The following is a 17,567-nucleotide window of genomic DNA, read 5'->3' as shown; positions in this document are numbered from 1 at the left end:
CATTACGTTTGTAATGCATTCAAAAATCGAGTCAATAATGATTTCATTTGTAGCCTCTTGGCGCGACTGTTTAATTAAACCTAATTATTTGTAAGTTGTCATCACAGTCGTTGACTAGTTACCCCCTGAACACCGCTTGGTTTTTTGTCAATTTAACCCAATGCTGATGTTGTCGAGAAGGCCTTTAATCAAAATCTCTCTAGACGCAACCACCCAGGCTTTTTATCTATTAATCCACGTAAGTTAGTATTATGTGATTTTGAGGAAGAAGAATTGGTTGCTATTTGTACCAGTTTGAACGAGTACCTAAATGCTCCTTTCATTGGTCCAAATTACTTTAGTTAACAGTGCTTTTGTTGTGGTTTGGTCCCTCATCAGTTTTGATTAAGCAGAAACCTATAATCAAACCATTCCAGATGTAATCATGCTGCCTTTTTGTAGATCTGGGATTATACATTTCCGTTGTCCTTTTTAATCCGGTGAGGCGTTATGTGAGAGAGGATTGGCTGCCTTTTTGTACCAGGTTGAGCAACCGTGTAGATGCTCCCTCAATAACTTCTGGATAATTGTTGTTACTAGCTCAGATCAATCTTGATCAAACAGGTTGCTGGTCAACGACATGTCAGTTGTGACCATCTCGTACTCTCTTTTGGGGTTAATATTAAGTTATTAACACACGGCCACAGATAGTAAAAAGATTATTTTTTTTATTTTAGATAACTAATTTATACAAAAATACCGAAAAATCTTTTTGCCAACTTCCATCTAACAAGAAATAAAAATTTCTCTTTGCTTTTTTTTTTTCTTTGTTATTTTTTTTAAACACTGGTGTTGCAGCTGCTTGAACCACGAGGCAGGCTCAAATAGCGTCACTCCTTTGAGGTGTTTCTCTTCCAAGACCTATTACAACAGGATGGTCTCTTGTACTTCCTGTGATTCGACCCTTTACAGTGGTATTCTCCGTTCTCACGAGGATGACACTGCAACTTTTGAGTCTTTTCGCCAACACGGAGTTCTTCCTACCATTGTACATTGCCCATCATGCCATTCAGCTTGCATCCTTCACAATGGAATAAACATGTACCGCTGCAAAAAGGCTGTTCGCCGACAGGCTGGAACTGGGTACGGATATTCCATTTCTCTATTTAAAAACACTTCTTGGGGGGCGCAGTCATATACGGAAAGTTGGTCTCATAAGTCAATCATGGAGAATTTGAACATCACTTCCCACCTCTATTGATTGGTACTCCTTCTGTTCAGAGGTGTGTCCATTTTAAATGGAAAATCACCAAGAACAAGTTGGTGGCACTAGTGTGCCAGTTGAAACTGACGAAACTGTTCTTTGTAGAAAATACCAGCACAGAAGGCTTTTAAAGACTATTTGACTTTTCGGTGGCATCGAACGCAAAACAAAGAAGAAATTTTTTATCCCTCTTTCCTCAAAGTGTGGCCAAGAGGAAAAGATTATGCTGCTACCATTATTCCTTAAATTACTCACCACATCCATCAAGGTTCCCCTATTTACAGTGATTCTTGGGGTGCATACAGTTCTCTCTGAAACCTGGGTTACAACCGCTTCCAGGTCACAGTGAAAACTTCCAATTCCTTCAAGCTGTTAAACCTGCTGCCAAACAACTGCAAGCATTTCTATTGGAGGCTGCAACTCTTCATCCGGGCCCGTGATGATCTTTTCCTCTGCCGAGTAACCGGTTTATTGTCGCAAATTTTGGTTTTCATATTCGTTTAATACACATTTTTTTACCCCTATTAGACTTGTTTTTTTGTTTTAATTTGGTGGCCGGGTGTTAATATTAAGTTTAACACCCAGCCACTGAGAGTATCTTTTTGTTGGGTGAAATAGAACTGCATTATCTTTCTTTGTTAATTTTGTTTAAAATAGTTAGATTTTAGTGAGACTTAACTGTTATTTCTAGCAGATGAACTACTGCTTAGAAATTAATGTATGGACAAGGATGAATTCTAGTTTAAGAATATGACATCAGAAGAACAAATCAATCAAACTGCGACATAAGTAACAATTAAGAAATGGGGCTAACGACCTAATAAAACTTGAATTTGGGAATATACAAGCATAACCTTCTTTATTGCCATTGTTTTGATGTGATTGTTTATTTTTAGAATGACAGTGCAGGGTAGGTGTGAGATGTTGGATCCGGCCAGTTTGAACATAAAGCAAGCAGAATATTTTGGCCAGATATGGTTGATTTAAATTCTAAATGGTTAAAATTATTGGTACAGGCATAGCCTATAAAGCTTGCTTTGTAATCAAGTGTTTTGGGTTCATTTCTCACTACATTCTGTTTTTAAATCTATATTGTAATAAAGTTATTGATTAGTTATGAGTATATAACATTTAGTAAAAGAAAGCAATTATTAAAGCCTACACTGTCTTTAAAATTCTTATAAATTCCAATTTTAATGTATTTATATTAAAATGTGGTTTTTCAAGTTTATTTTATGATTGAATCATGTCATTGGTATCTTCGATCATAAAACAAGTCAGTATCCATGTACTTCTGTGTTAGCAGTGTGCTATACATCACTCGTTTAGGTTATGTCTACAGATATTCTATAGAAATTATAGCCAGCACTGGTTTTTGTCAGGGGTGCTTTTGAAAAAAGAAACTGAAGAAGAAAAGTAGTCTTAATATGCTTACATCCATTGTTCCAAATATGGCCTCATTTCATTTTTTTGTCAACTATTTGATTGTTGTGCACCATCACAGTCAGACAAAGGTAGAAGATCTTCTGATATATGTATATGCAGTAAACTGAGAACTTTTACATGGCTAAGTCAACATAATACCTGATTTCTTCATAAATTCTAATGTTGCCTTTGAGTGCTTGGTACTATTCAAGATTTATTTATTAAATGTGCGCTATTAGACAGGAGTGGCTGTGTGGCAAGTAGCTTGCTTACCAACTGCATGGTTCCGGGTTCAGTCCCACTGTGTGGCTTCTTGGGCAAGTGTCTTCTGCTATAGCCTCGAGCCGACCAAAGCCTTGTGAGTTGGTAAACAGAAACTGAAAGAAGCCCATCATATATATGTATATACTAGCTGACATACCCTGTAATTCCCAGGAAAGCAGGGCTTATCCCTTGGTTCCATTCTCATAATTGTTTCGCTAATCCAATACCAACAATACAAAGTGTGTAGCCCTTAAAACAGTTTTTGTGCATTTACAGAGAATACCGAACTGTCCTACACAGGATCTTGTTTTTAGGAATTCCCAATAAGCTATGAATACCCAAATTGTGAAGTTATGTAATAACATGAAATTAATTACCCGATAGTAAGAATTCAATTAAAGTAGCCCCCAAAAGGGCTTTAATGCATTGCCAGAGTGTATAGAACATAGGAGGAAATACTTCTAAGATATGGATACTAAAATCGTGGAGCATTTTATGTAATAACAGGTTAATCAGATATGAGATAATAATAATTCAAAGTAAATAACTCAAAAAGGACTTTTGTGCATTCCCAGAGAATATTACCTTTGGGGGCACTTGTGTTGGTATATTCGTGAGTAAGTCACTAACTGAAATAAGTGGATCTATTATTTAGGCAAATACTATTTACTTGTTTATGGGTTGTACTGGATAAATTGTGAAAATAACTCTAACAGTTCAAATACTAAGAAATAAGCATACTCAATTTCATTTTTACCGAATAATTTAGGAAAATGAATGGGTTATTTTCCTTGGCTATATATAAGGATCCCTTCCAGGGGCCCTATTATCAATTTTTTCAACAATCTGAGTATGCCATGAGGTTTCCAGACTTGAGTTCTACTCATGTGTCAAGTTACATCAAAATCGACAAAACGATGTAGGAGGAGTTAGCTAACAACTCCATAAAGACAGCCATAGACGGAATTTCCCCCATGTATGTAGATGTAGATGATGCTAGTGTGTTTACGTTCCCGTAACTTAGCGGTTTGACAAAAGAGGCCGATAGAATAAGTACTAGGCTTACAAAGAATGAGTCCTGGGGTTGATTTATTCGACTAAAGTTGGTGCTCCAGCATAGCCGCAGTCAAATGACTGAAACAAATAAAAGACAAATAAAGAGTACAGAAGAAAATTAGACAAAATATATCAGAGAAATTCTACAAATTGGGGTTCAAATATGTAAATATTTCACAACTTGCAAGAAAACTGTGGAGGGCTGTCTTTCTGTTATTAATTGAAATTCTGGTGGTGATGAAGAAGTATTTCTTGATTAGAGTTAGTCATTTAGCTAATGAATTGTTTCTTCTCAGTATGAGTGCAGTTTTGATAAACCTTTTATTATGTCTTTATTGCCCACAGGGGGTTAAACATAGAGGGGACAAGCAATGACATCAACCCCAGTGCATAACTGGTACTTATTTAATCGACCCCGAAAGGATGAAAGGCAAAGTTGACCCCAGTGAAATTTGAACTCAGAATGTAACGGCAGACGAAATACTGCTAAGCATTTCGCCCAGTGCGCTAATGTTTGTGCCAGCTCACCACTGTAAAATAAGTATTCCCATGCCAAGAATCGAACCTGGGCCACCTGGGTGAAAGCCAGGAATCCTAACCACTAGACCAAAACTTTGTTGACTTACTACATTAAGTATATTAGCACCTACTTCGCTGTTGGTTTGGCCTGGAGGATGGAGCATTACCGATAACCTTTGCAGTTTAGTGCCATTAACATTCTTCATGGACATGCCAACAGCTGCAGAAAAAAACATACAAGGAGAAAGTAATTGCAGAGGACTGACACTCTGGGAATGAGTGAGTGTAGGGGTTAGTGCAATGTCTGGTTTGGGAGCACAAAAGGGGAAGAGACAAATGAATCTGGAGTGCTTGGGGGTGGGGTAAAAAAGCTGCTTTTTGTGCTGTGGGCCCTGGGCCAGTCAGCAGTCTTGAGAATGGATTTAATTGACAGAAACTGGAAAGAAGCCAGGTGTGTGTGCCTTTGTGTTTGTTTGCATCAGCACTCACTTATTTGAAAGTTACAATGTCCAGGTGGTGTTGTTATTGGCATGTCTTGTGTCATTAACCTGTCCACTCACTTTGTACCTTTGAAGCTATGTGAAAAACAGTTAAAGGTTAGAGTCAGGATGAGCATCAAGCTGTAAAACAATACCTCTATAGCATATTTGTCGAACCTTTGGTAAAGCAAATGAGCAAATGTGTGTGTGAGTGCTTATCTTCCATACTTATCACCACTCGAGTGAAGCAGTGCTGCTATTGACATTCCCTGTTGACATTATGACTGATGCCTCTGTCTTTGGAGATCTGTGTATGTTCATGTGTGCATATCAGGAGTGTTTGTTAAACAAACGAAAATGAAGAGAAAGAAAAATTGCATGAATACTCTGTGACATTGTAGCTATTTCAATTGAGTAAAATGTCAAGGAGCCAGAGTCATCAGTTTGAAATATTCAAAATTAAGTGTTTGCAATTAAATATAGACAAGTGGAAGAAAGAGTACTTAAAAGTTACATCATGGAGCAAGATGTCCAGTTTATTTAGCCAAAAAATAGGGTTGAGAATAAGATGCTTGCTAAGATCCTCTTCCATGAGGATAAGAGTTAGGAAATGCTGCAGATTCCAAAGAATTTGTATGAATCAAAATATCAATGAAGAGAATTGCGTCTGGAATAGCAGTGTACTTAGCTTTCAATGTCTGAAAAGGTGTTGGTATTCTGTATATCTTAGCAGCAACATTTGACTGGCATGCAGTGATCGGACACTTCCCACTGACAATTTCCAATGGAATGAAATCACATAATATGGGAATTCCAGCACCCATGAGAGCCGATTCTTGTCTGCTACAATCTGTGTGCGCTTTTAAGCACCAAGCACCTCTATGAAAGGATCCCTGAATGTTGATAATGCAGTATTCGGTGTTCTAACAAAACATTTATGTTTAAGTTGGACTAAAAAGATTACCTTTTGTTATTAATACTGCTTCCATCGCTAGTAATCAATTTTTAATAAGCCTGCTGGCTATTTGCATCATCAGTGTCTGAAAAGATGCTGATATTCTTTGTATCATCGCAGCAAGATTTAACTGAATACTTCTCGCTGATGGTCTCCAGTAGAATGAAATCATGTGATACAGGAATTCCAGCAGCCATGACAAGGGTCGACCCTTGTGCTCTTTTATGCACCAAGCACCTATATGAGAGGATCTCTCAACGCTAATAATGCAGTATTTGGTCTTCTAATAAGACATTCATGTTAAGTTGGATGTAAAAGTTATCTTTTGGTATTAATATTGCTTCCATCACTAATAATGTGTGTGATAAAAATTTACAAACCTTGAGAAATGTAAAATGATTTGTTTTTAATGGTAGAATTCAAAGTAATTAAAGCTCTAAAAATATAGCACTTAAATAGTGTGTGTATGTGTGTCACTTATATAAAATGGTGAGAAAACCATCAAACTTTCCTTTGTGAGTGGAGTCCTTTGAGGTATTTATTCACTATCAAGTTACACACTTGTCACTTTGCCACAGTGAACTAGTGATTGGTTTGTTTAAACCTGTAACCTAGAATGATATTCACCAATTGTGATATAAAATAAATATGCACTCCATCTGGTGTACATTGTATGAACTATGTATGCCCAAGAAGTGTACTGGGTTCACAGGCTGGCTGACAATGAAGGCTTTGTATGTGACAAGAACAATTAAGGGTCAGAATGCTAATAAAAAGAACTTCTTTTTAGTGTTTGGAATGCTGTAAAGAAGTTGATGATAGTTCCTGTTAACAGTTTAATCAGCTTTGGAGGAGTGTGCAAAGAAGCTAGAATAAGGACCAGGTAGAACACATTCAGGGTTTTACCTCTGCTCGCAACTAAAGGGTTCTCTCTTCAAGTAAAAGGTAAATAGTGTGTTGCTTGTATATGGACTGAACTGCTGCAAGATATTGAGGTCTGAGCATTGAATGCAATGGCTGGAGAGGAATGGAACCAGCATGCTCAACTGGATATGTGTGATGCAAGAACAATGTAGAGATAAACTTTTGAAAGGGTTCACACTGTGTCATCCAGGAGCTACTGAGAAAACTAGTTGTCTGGGTTTTATGTTCAGGATCGGGATTGGTAGCAAGGTCAATAAAGAATTTAATGTACAGATAAATTGAGGGTCACTAAGTTTCTAGCTTCAGGATTGAATATATTTGAAGTGTTGTGCATATCAGAGCTATAGAGCCAACTTCAAACTTGGCCAAATCGTCTGAAATTTCAATGATTTGAAGGCCAGTGTATGAGTGAACAGTTGCTATTGGTGTTGTTCAGCCCTGATTAAGCACACCTATGAACAAAGGTTCACCAATTATGATCTGCCTATCTCTTAAAGGCTACATAGAATTCAATTATCTAAAGTATCCTGTCCTGTTAAAAGATGTGATTTGAAGGAGATTTGGCTGCTATTTCTTGCAGGTGGAGCAATCATATAATGGCCTCCTTATTGGGTCATGACAAAGAGCAATGTTGTCATTGGTAACAGCACAAAATCCAGTGTCATTTGAAGTGTGGCCTTGGTTGATACATAAGAATATATTGTATTCACTGCAAGCAAGGGTTCTACAAAATTTGTCATGGAATCCTGAATGGAGCAACCCAAACCTTAGGTATTATGGATGCACAGAAGTATTTCATAGTAGAAGTACCTTTGAAACATCAAGTCTGTGAACTGATCAAAATGCTGGGGGTTGATATAATGAAAATATGGTAACTAAAATGTGAAAAATGGAAGGGAAGATTCAGGGAACTATTGGCAACAAAATGTTTCTCGTTTCATGCTTGGGGTTCCGCTCCAGCAAAAAGTTTGAAAAGCACTGCTGTATGGCAATGAGATGGTATGAAAAGTGGAAGGTCAATCAAAGCTGAATAGAAACGGGTATTATTCAGCATGTTGTGTTACCTTATAAAGTTTGGGTGTATGTGAGAGGCGTGAGCAATTGAGTATTGAGGGCATTGGCTGATCTAGACACACCTGCACAGGTGTGTCTAGATCATTTGTTCTCAATGTATGGAAAAAATACCTGTAAGCCTCCATTATGTTTTCAGGAATAGTATACCTCAGACTATGTTATTCAGTGTATATTCCCCACCCCCTGGCAACGGCACAGTGGGATTTGTTTGAGATTTGATATACACACACACACACACACACAAGGGAGATAGAGATAGATTGAGAAACAGAAAAATATGCTGTTGCAAGAAGATATACTTCTTTAAATTTTTGGTTTCAATCTTCTGCTATAACAGGTAATATATATACACACAAGTATTCTATCCATAACTATTCAGTCAATATATAATTTAATATATACAATTTATATGGCTTTTAGGCACATTGCATGACTGTCTGGTTTAGAGGTTCCCCTCCAAACCACATAGTTTCAAATTCTGTCCCACTGCATGACATGTTCGACTAATGTCTTTTACTATAGCTCTGGGCCAACCAAATCCTTGTGGGTGGATTTGATAAATGGAAACTGAAAGAATCCCTTTGGATGTATATGTATTATTCTTTTATTTGTTTCAGTCATTTGACTACATCCATGCTGGACTTATTCTTTGTAAGCCTAGTACTTATTCTATTGGTATCTTTTGCATCTCACAGGAACATAAACACACCAACATCGTCTGTCAAGCAATGGTGGGGGGACAAACACAGACACAAAGACACATGCACATAAATATATATATATATGACTGGCTTCTTTCAGTTTCCATCTACCAGTTCCACTCACAAGGCTTTGGTCGACCTGAGGCTAAAGTGGAAGACACTTGCCCAAGGTCACACACACACACACACATATATATACCTGAGTGCGTGTAAGTGAGTTTATATTTGCCTTTTTTTTTATATAGTTGGTTGTAAACAGCGGCTAAACTAATGGCGTCATTTACTTGCAGTCCTGTATAATAGCATGTCCAAGTTGTTTTTTGTTTAATAGAATTGGAGATTATTACTTAACTTGGAAATAGGTGATGGCTGGTGACAAAAAGGACATCTGGCCATAGAAAACTCTGCCCTAATACTCACTTCTTTGATCCATGCAAGCATGAAAAAGTAGGCATTTGATATATATATTATATTGCATAATTAAAAGAAAAATTACACCGCATTCCTCATTTGGACTTCACTTGTGCTAATGTCATGTAAGGGGCACCGAGTACATTGTAAAGTAGTTGGCTTTAGGAAGGGCATCCAACCATAGAAACCTTGCTAAAGTGTAAGTCAAATTCTTTATTATCCATGAGGTTGAGAAAAAGAGGGGACGATACAAGGACAGACAAAACAAACATTGGGGCCAGGGTATCGAATGAGACGAAGCGTATGAATAAACAAACAATTAAGATATATACAGTTAAATGAGAATGAGTGAATAACAAAAAATGAAGCGGAGGACGCGGTTGACCCCACAAACCACAAACTCACACTGAAGACTTTGCTTTCTCCTTTTTCACATTCTTGATTAAACAGGTTCTTTCACTCGCAACATACTTGCTATAGACTTCCATCTTTTACGAAACACACTTTGCAACAGGCATTTCTTCTCCAGCCTTATTTTCCGTTTCATGTGGGAAACGAAAAAGTCGATTAACTCGAGACTGGAGATGAACATTCCTGTTGCAATTCTTTTCACTCTCATCTTCCATGCTACCTCTTTCGCATTGGCTCCTGTCAAACCATCCAACCCATGCCAGCATGGCACATGTAAGTTAAACAATGACAACCACAATGGTGGTGGTGGTGATGATGATGATGATGCAATGCATGTTAGAGATGAAATATCTTTTCCTAGTATTTCATTGCCCAAAACTAATGATGCACATTAATATATGAGTGTTTATTATGTAGAATAAATACAGTAATTGGAAATATACTTAGGGATTGAAGTATTTTAATGCCTAGTTTTATTATCATCGGAATAAAACTTCTGCTTTCTATGCTGGCATGGGTTAGATAGTCATTATTGTGCTTCTAGATGAGTCTGAACACTGCATCTCACTTGTAAGTTTAATTTTTGATTCAGTTTTTATGGTTGGATGCCAACACCAACATCTTTACAGAGTACTAGGTGCTTTTAACAGAGTTCACAGTAGTGGTAAGAGGGGGTGGATATTATCAATGTATTAACATTGGAGAGGATAGGGGTGATGGCAAAAGGTCAATGAATGGTAAGGACAAATAATCTGTACCAAATGGCTAGGTGGGGAGTATAAGTAGAGTGTGTGAGATACATACCTGGTGAAGGCCCTTAAAGCATATGTCTCAAGATAGCTGTGAGAGGTGGGTGGGGTGTTGGTGAGAAGGTCAGACAGGTGCAGTGACATTCTTAGGTGCACTGGAAGCTCAGTATGATGAACAGAGGAGATCCTTCTGAGTGGACATTAATTATGTTTTCTCGGGATGTGGTGATTGCCAGGGTTTCCTCTAAACATAAATTTGACACCCGCGATGTTCTGTTATATGGTGCAGCATTTTATATTATCTACCAGTGAGTCGTATGCTCCACTCCAGTCTGTTTGAGACTACCCTTAGTCACACTGGCAGCCTGGTGGAGTGAGATTTAAAAGTGGAAGGTGGGAGGGAGAGATGAACAATAGGGACATGAGTATGAGAGATGAGGGTATGGATGAGTGATAAAAGTATGTGATGAGTGGGATATATGAAAGATTGGTGAGCACTAAGATACTTGTTTGAGAAATAAGATTGCATCAAAGAAGTTAATAACGTGCATATATATATATATATATACATATACGTAGTGATACGTGGCTGCATATGCATACATAGGTACACACTAACAATTTTAGTGTCCATTTTACCAAGCTTGGATGGACAAACCAGTCTTTTCCTATTCAGCATGTCATCTCCTTCAGATCCATCTTCACCACTTCTTCCCAAATCCTTCTTGATCTCTCTCTTCTATGAGTACCATTCATTTTGGGTACCTAGCACTTCTTTATACAGCTATCATCCTCCAGTACACATCACATACTCATACGCATGCACTCCTCCCTCTACGTCTGATTCCTCTTATGTTCAATTTTTCTCCCTGTTCATGCACAGTATTATTACACATCTAGCAAAGCATAATCATGAAGTGGTCATAATTCCTAGTCTTTCTACTCTCTAAATCTGCATTCAAGGCCAAATTTCACTCCCATGTATGAAAAAAAATATTCATTTTTATGTTGTGAATGTGTATATTTACAAATGTGTGTTTGTATGTATGTATATAGATAGCATCATGATTTTTTACATACACTTTTCCATACTAGCATGAGTTGAACAGATCATCACAGGTGAAGACAGTTCTTATTTATAGTTGCTATCATCCTTGATGGAGAAGTGGGGACCTTGTCTTGCTTGCTCATTCCTTTTTCTTTTTCTTTTTTTCTTCTTCAAAATGTACTTGGTAAATTTTATTTTATTGTGGCATCACAACTTGAGGTTTTGTCCCCACCAACACTAGAGTCCTCTCTTCCCTATATTGTCTCTGTCACAGTACCAGAGAGTTGTCTTGTCCTCACCAAATTGAGAATCCACCTCAAAGTGTTGTGTTTGTATCGTTGTTCTTTCCTTTCTCACTCAACTACTGAGTACAAAGAGAACCTTTCAGTCCATGTCACTTATAGTTTCAAAGATATTCATAGTAGTTGAATACCTATCATCAAGCATATTTGATTCATGCCACCTGTTTTACTTAACAAAATTATTTGTTTGGAGCCCAAAAAGCAGGGCTATTTGAAGTGAAGTCAGAAGAACAATTGGCAATAGCAGAGGTAAACAAAGGCAAGAGCAGATGAGGAGTGGTAATTGAGGTGTGCTCCAGGGGAGAGGGGTTGCTAGCTGTCAGTGCAACAAGAAGTTAACCCTTTCGATACCAACCCTGGCTCTGTAGTATAAATGTCTTGTTTTCATAAGTTTTGAATTGAAATCTTCCACCAAACCTTAGTCACAATTTATGTTCCTAACACCAGCTTAAGGATAACTAAGTCATTTTACTAAATTCTTTGTTATATTTAAAATCAATTGAAAGAAACAGAGAGCATCTCAGCAGAAATATGGTAACGAAAGGGTTAAAGTGTATTTAGTAGGAGAAAGACAGTGGACACCTTTATATAAGCCAAGTAAAAGGTGAAGGAACAAAGTGATAAGGTTAATGCAATCAACACATGCTGAGGAGATGGAGATAGAAGGTTTTGAGTGATTAAGGATGAGGAGATTTAAGGTGAAGGATGAAGGAGTTGCAAATGTTGTGTACAATGTTTGAGAGTCTGTCTGTCTTCAGCCGTGAGGATGCTTCTGGGTTGATCCTCGATCTGCTTGTCATATCTCAGTCTACCATCTCAACAATGATGTACATCTTGAATGATCTGAATATGGTTCTAGATGCAGTGTCTGAAAATAAGAAAAGATGGTCATGAGTCACGGTTGAAAATCCTTGGATCATTGATCTATTTTGCTCTTCATGTTCTGGTTCAGATGGCTGCAAATTTGTATGGTAGGGGTCTCCAGCAGTATCTTACTAGAACTTATTTTATAGGCACTGGAGAGAGGAAAGGCCTGGTTGACTTAGGGTTTGAACCCAGAACCTACACTGCAAACCTCAAAGCATTTACAATACATAATAATATCTTTGGTTTGCTATCCTGGTACAAACTATCATATTCAATCTGTCTATAACCATACTAACTTAAAAGGAAAGAACAAACAAAAGAAACATGAACTCCACAAGCTGCAAGCAGGCAATCTGTCTGGGAGAATAGTAACTGTGAAAAAAAATCTTCTACAGAATAGAGTGGGCTCTTTTAGTAGTTCTGTAGCAGATGAGATCTCTAGTGTTGGTGGCTAGATAAATGCACTTAGTAAATGCTGTAAAGTGTTTAATGAGAGAAAAGTCATCTGTGTTAAAAAACACACCACAAAAGAAAAAATAATAATAGGCATGATATACACACAATAGCAAAAACCATCAATTTTCTGTGTTTTTATGTGTACTGATTGGCCGTGACAAGTTGTAAGACACTTAGACCCATTCAACCGATGCCAGGATGAAATAATGAGCAGAAAATGATGTGAGAAGGATGATGATGACAGCTATCACCTTCATATCTTTATTCATTAACTGAAATCTCTGGTGTTTCTTTGTCTACCATCAGAGACAATCCTAGTTATTGTTTAGCTCCTGGCGTGCCTAGATCAAGCAGACCCATAATCCAAAGCATTATAACTGACCATCTCTATACAATGACCAATGTAAGTTTGGGTGTGACTTGAAGAAACTATGACTACTATTTCTAGCAGTAGCCGTGTGGTCTCAGTTTAAAGCAGAATGGTTGGCATGAAGAAGTGTGTGTCGACATTGAAAAATCTCCTTCATAAACGCTTGGAAGCATCCTCGTTTTTAGTTCTCTTCTTATTTAGTTAATAGAAGGCAGTGAGCTGGCAGACCGGGCAAACTGCTTGGCAGCAGTTCATCCATCTTTCTGTTCTGAGTTCTAATTACGCTGAGGTCAGTTTTACTTTTTGTCCTTTAAAGTTCATTAAAATAAAGTACCAGTTGAGCACTGGGGTTGATGTAATCAACTTACCCCCTCCCCTAAAATTGCTGGCTCTGTGCCAAAATGTGAAACCATTATTAAGTTAATGTTAACATATTTAATGCATTAGTAAAAAATTAACAAAAAATAATTATGCCGTCAATGTTTTTTTTTTTTTCTTGGATGATGCATTTTGGTCTGAAATTATATGTTGAAGCCATTATTATATTTTGGGAGGGTCACACTGCCAAGAAACACACCACAGTCATTGTGGTTCACTCAGTTTGAGTTATCATCATTGAACATCCTCATCCCCATGCTTGCGTGGGTCACACAAAATTTGTTGAGACAGATTTTGTACAGCTGGATGCCCTTCCTGTTGCCAACCCTCAACTGTTTCCCAAGTAAGGTAAAATTTCCCCATGGTCAGACATGTTTTTCATAGAAGACTAGAAAAGAAACATCACTTGTTTGGTGATGCTTGTTCCAGTTTCCTTCTACCAAAGATACTTTACAAGATACTTTGGTCAGCTTGGGACTACAGGCACTCTGTTGGTTACGACAACAGGGGTTCCGGTTGAGCCAATCAACAGAACAGTCTGCTCTTGGAATTAACTTGCAAGTGGCTGAGCCCTCTACAGACACACATACTTTTAACCCTTTTGTTACCAACCCAGCTGAAACCGGCTCTGGCTCTGCAGTACAAATGTTTTGTTTTCATAAGTTCTGAATTAAAATCTTCTATCAAACCTTAGTCACAATTTATGTTCTTGACACTAGCTGAATGATAACTAAGTCATTTTGCTAAATTCTTTGTTATATTTAAAGTAATTGAAAGAAGCACAGAGCATCTCAAAATAAATACAGTAACAAAAGGGTTAATGTAGTTCTGAAGGAGATTCAACATGACCCAGAGTGTGACGAGGCTGACCCTTTGGAATACAGGGGCCATTCATTTTTGCTAGCTGAGTGGACTGGAGCAACGTGGAATAAAGTGTCTTGCTGAAGGACACAGCCACCAGGAATCAAACTCATGACCTTACAATTGTGGGCCAAATATCCCTCACCATTAAGGTACTTTGGTCAGCTTGGGACTATAGTAAAAGACACTTTCCTGAGTTGCTCACCGTAGGATTGAACACAAGATCACATGGTTTGAAAGCAAGTTCTTAGCCACTCAGCCATGCAAAAAATTTTCATCACACATTGAAATGGTCACAGTTATGTGTGATGAAGAATTTTTGATACTGTAACTAAAACTGAAGTGAATCTCAACCAATGAGTGTATTTTGGCTGTATGATGCCCCACCCACCAACATAACAGTATTTTTATATTTCAACAAATGTAATAATGTCAAACTTATTAGAAGCTCATCAGTCAAACATAGATTTCACCATTTTTGCAAATGAAAGAATCACTGAGTTAATGGACAAGAGAGTATATAGGCTAGCAGAGTGAAATATATAATTTTATGGCAACTCAGAGGCACCATCTGCATGCATATCAATTGTTAAGTTGGTATTTGATAAAGGAAACATTTGAAAGTTATTTTTGAATCTTTTGAACTGAAGACCAGTTTATTTCTTTTTTTTTTTTTATGGCTGTTGTAGTTGGATGTCCTTTTAACCAATACTCAGCAATGAGAAAGCTGCTGGAAATAACAGTCAAATCTCCTGTACTCTCAGCACTCTGGAAGGACAACTTGTTTAATGCTGTCCATGGTCATGTCTAAAATACTTTCATCACACATTTGTTTGCTTGAGGCTAAACAACAATCCGTTTGGAAGCAAACACATGATGGGTACAATGTTTAAGAAGTTTGTCTTGAGAAAGGCCAGGAGATTTTAGCAGTTTGAACAGAGTCAAAGCAGACCATCATTAAATTTCTTCATGTTTCACTTTGAAGGGAGAATGGTTCTGTGCCTCTCCCATAGATATATAACACAATGGCTGTTTTTAAGATTTCAATTTATGTTCCTGTGATGCATCATCTGAGACATTTTGGTGCATTGTTGAAAATGGAAGATAATTGTTCTCATTAAACAGTCTACATTTGTTTTACCAGACTAATATGAATTAGTTATTTCTGTAAATTTCAGACACATGCACCAAGACACTTTCTTTTCAGAAGCCAGCCTAGCTTCCTAGTGATGTTTTGATGGTTCAGTAGTATTTTTTTTTTAATGTGAAAGACTGTACAATGTCTCTAGACATTTAAATGTATGTACGGGCTTGTGGATTTTGTTTTGGAAGGTAATTAAATCTGTATAGTTATAGAATTTTGTATATTTAGCTATAAAAAAATATTCTAAAAAGCATTTTTATTGAAACTTTATTGCTGCAAATTATATTTTCGGACATTTTGGTTTGAATAGTTGCTTCTCTTATTTACTGGTGGCAAGCTGCAGAATTGTTAGAATGTGAACAAAATGCTGAGTGGCATTTGGTCCGTTTTTCTGATGTTAATTCATATTCAGCTTAGCCTTTCATCCTTTTGGGGTTAATGAAATAATTATCTGTTGAGTAATGGGGTCAGTGTAATCAACTAACCCCATCTTCCAAAATTTCAGGTCTGTACCTATAGTGGAAAGGATTATTGTTGTTATTATTATTTTTATTAAGGACGATGGTTTGACAGAATCATTAGGGTGTTAGAAGAAATTCCTCTCAGTATTTCAGCTGAATCTGTACATTCTAAGTTCAAATCATTTTTTGGGGGTTGACAAAATAATGTGCCGGTCAAGTACTGGGATCAATTTAATTAGCTAAGCTCCTTTTCTCAAAAATTGCTAGCCTTTTGCCTAAACTAGAAACAATTATTTTTATTTACTTTTAAATGTTTTCTATTTCTTTTTCTTATTGCAGCCAAAAGTCAAGCCGAGGGCTGTGTGATAAGCATTGACAAACAGTTTATGGTTCCTGTGAAAGGGGCCATCACACTATCTACAATGGACTTCACAAAGGGCCACACCCAAAGCAAAATAATTGAAATGCTCAACGGACGTAAGGCAGACATCATTCTCAGCGACATGGCCCCGAATACTACAGGAATCCGTTCAATGGACCATGATCTTATTATAGAACTTTGTTTTTCTGTTCTCGAATTCTCTCACAGCGTTCTCCAGCAGGATGGTGCACTCCTCTGCAAACTGTGGCAAGGCCATGAACAAAAGGAATTGGAGAAACGGTTGGGTGAAGTTTTTCAGACTGTTAAAATTGTCAAACCCCAAGCTAGTAGGGGAGATTCAGCAGAAATATTTCTGCTTGGAAAAGGCTATTCACCAAATAAGACACATATTCGGTGAAGGAAGAAATATTTAACACTCACATGCACACGCACACAGACACACACACACACACACACACACACATGTATACATATCTGTTTCTCCCACTAAAAACAGGATTGATAACAAATTTTTTTTAATAAAATCTTTTAAAAAATTAAAACAACATGCATAAGAGTTTTAAAAAGTAAAAAAAATACAATTTTTTTTTTAAATTTAAAAGTTATAAAAAAAAATGAAGGAAATTTTAAGATTTGAAAAAAAGGGGGAAAATATATAAATATTTAATTACAAAGCTAAAAATAAAGAAGAAAAAAAACGTATTTTTAATGTTCCTTTAACATATTGTAGAGGCAAAGGCTGGGAGTGAAAAGAGGGTTAAGAAATAGAAAACTGCTGCTACGGACACCATTTGACTTGTCGGTACTCCTATTGTATTTGTACATTGATACTCTTTGTCAATATTGCTAAACAGCTTGAGGGAAATAAACAAAGCTATGACCAAGCTGCTGTGTTTTCAAATACTTTTTCTTATACTTCCTCTCTCTCTCTCTCTCTCTCTCTCTCTCTCTCTCTCTCTCTCTCTCTCTCTCTCTCTCTTCCTCTTTCCACTTCCTCTGTTAATCATTTCTCTACTGCACACTTTTCCTCTTTCTTTCCTTCTCTTGTTCCACTGCCCAACTGAAAGTAGTGCTCCAGTATGGTCTT

At 37.2% G+C, this 17,567-nt stretch overlaps 1 protein-coding gene across 1 annotated transcript in view; it reads left to right on the top strand.

Moving 5' to 3' along the window:
- LOC115209889 (rRNA methyltransferase 2, mitochondrial-like) overlaps positions 1-17,364 on the top strand; it is a 21,149-nt gene extending 3,785 nt beyond the window's left edge. Inside the window, exon 2 of the mRNA XM_029778472.2 lies at positions 16,438-17,364. Coding sequence (XP_029634332.1) covers positions 16,438-16,877 — 440 coding nt within the window. The 3' untranslated portion in view covers positions 16,878-17,364. The remainder of the gene's footprint in view (positions 1-16,437) is intronic.
- Positions 17,365-17,567: the final 203 nt, after the last annotated feature.

Source organism: Octopus sinensis, linkage group LG3 (assembly GCF_006345805.1).
Source record: "Octopus sinensis linkage group LG3, ASM634580v1, whole genome shotgun sequence".
Lineage (NCBI taxonomy): Eukaryota > Metazoa > Mollusca > Cephalopoda > Octopoda > Octopodidae > Octopus > Octopus sinensis.
Note: the sequence above shows the minus strand (reverse complement) of the source record. Positions and strands in the feature narration are given on the sequence as shown.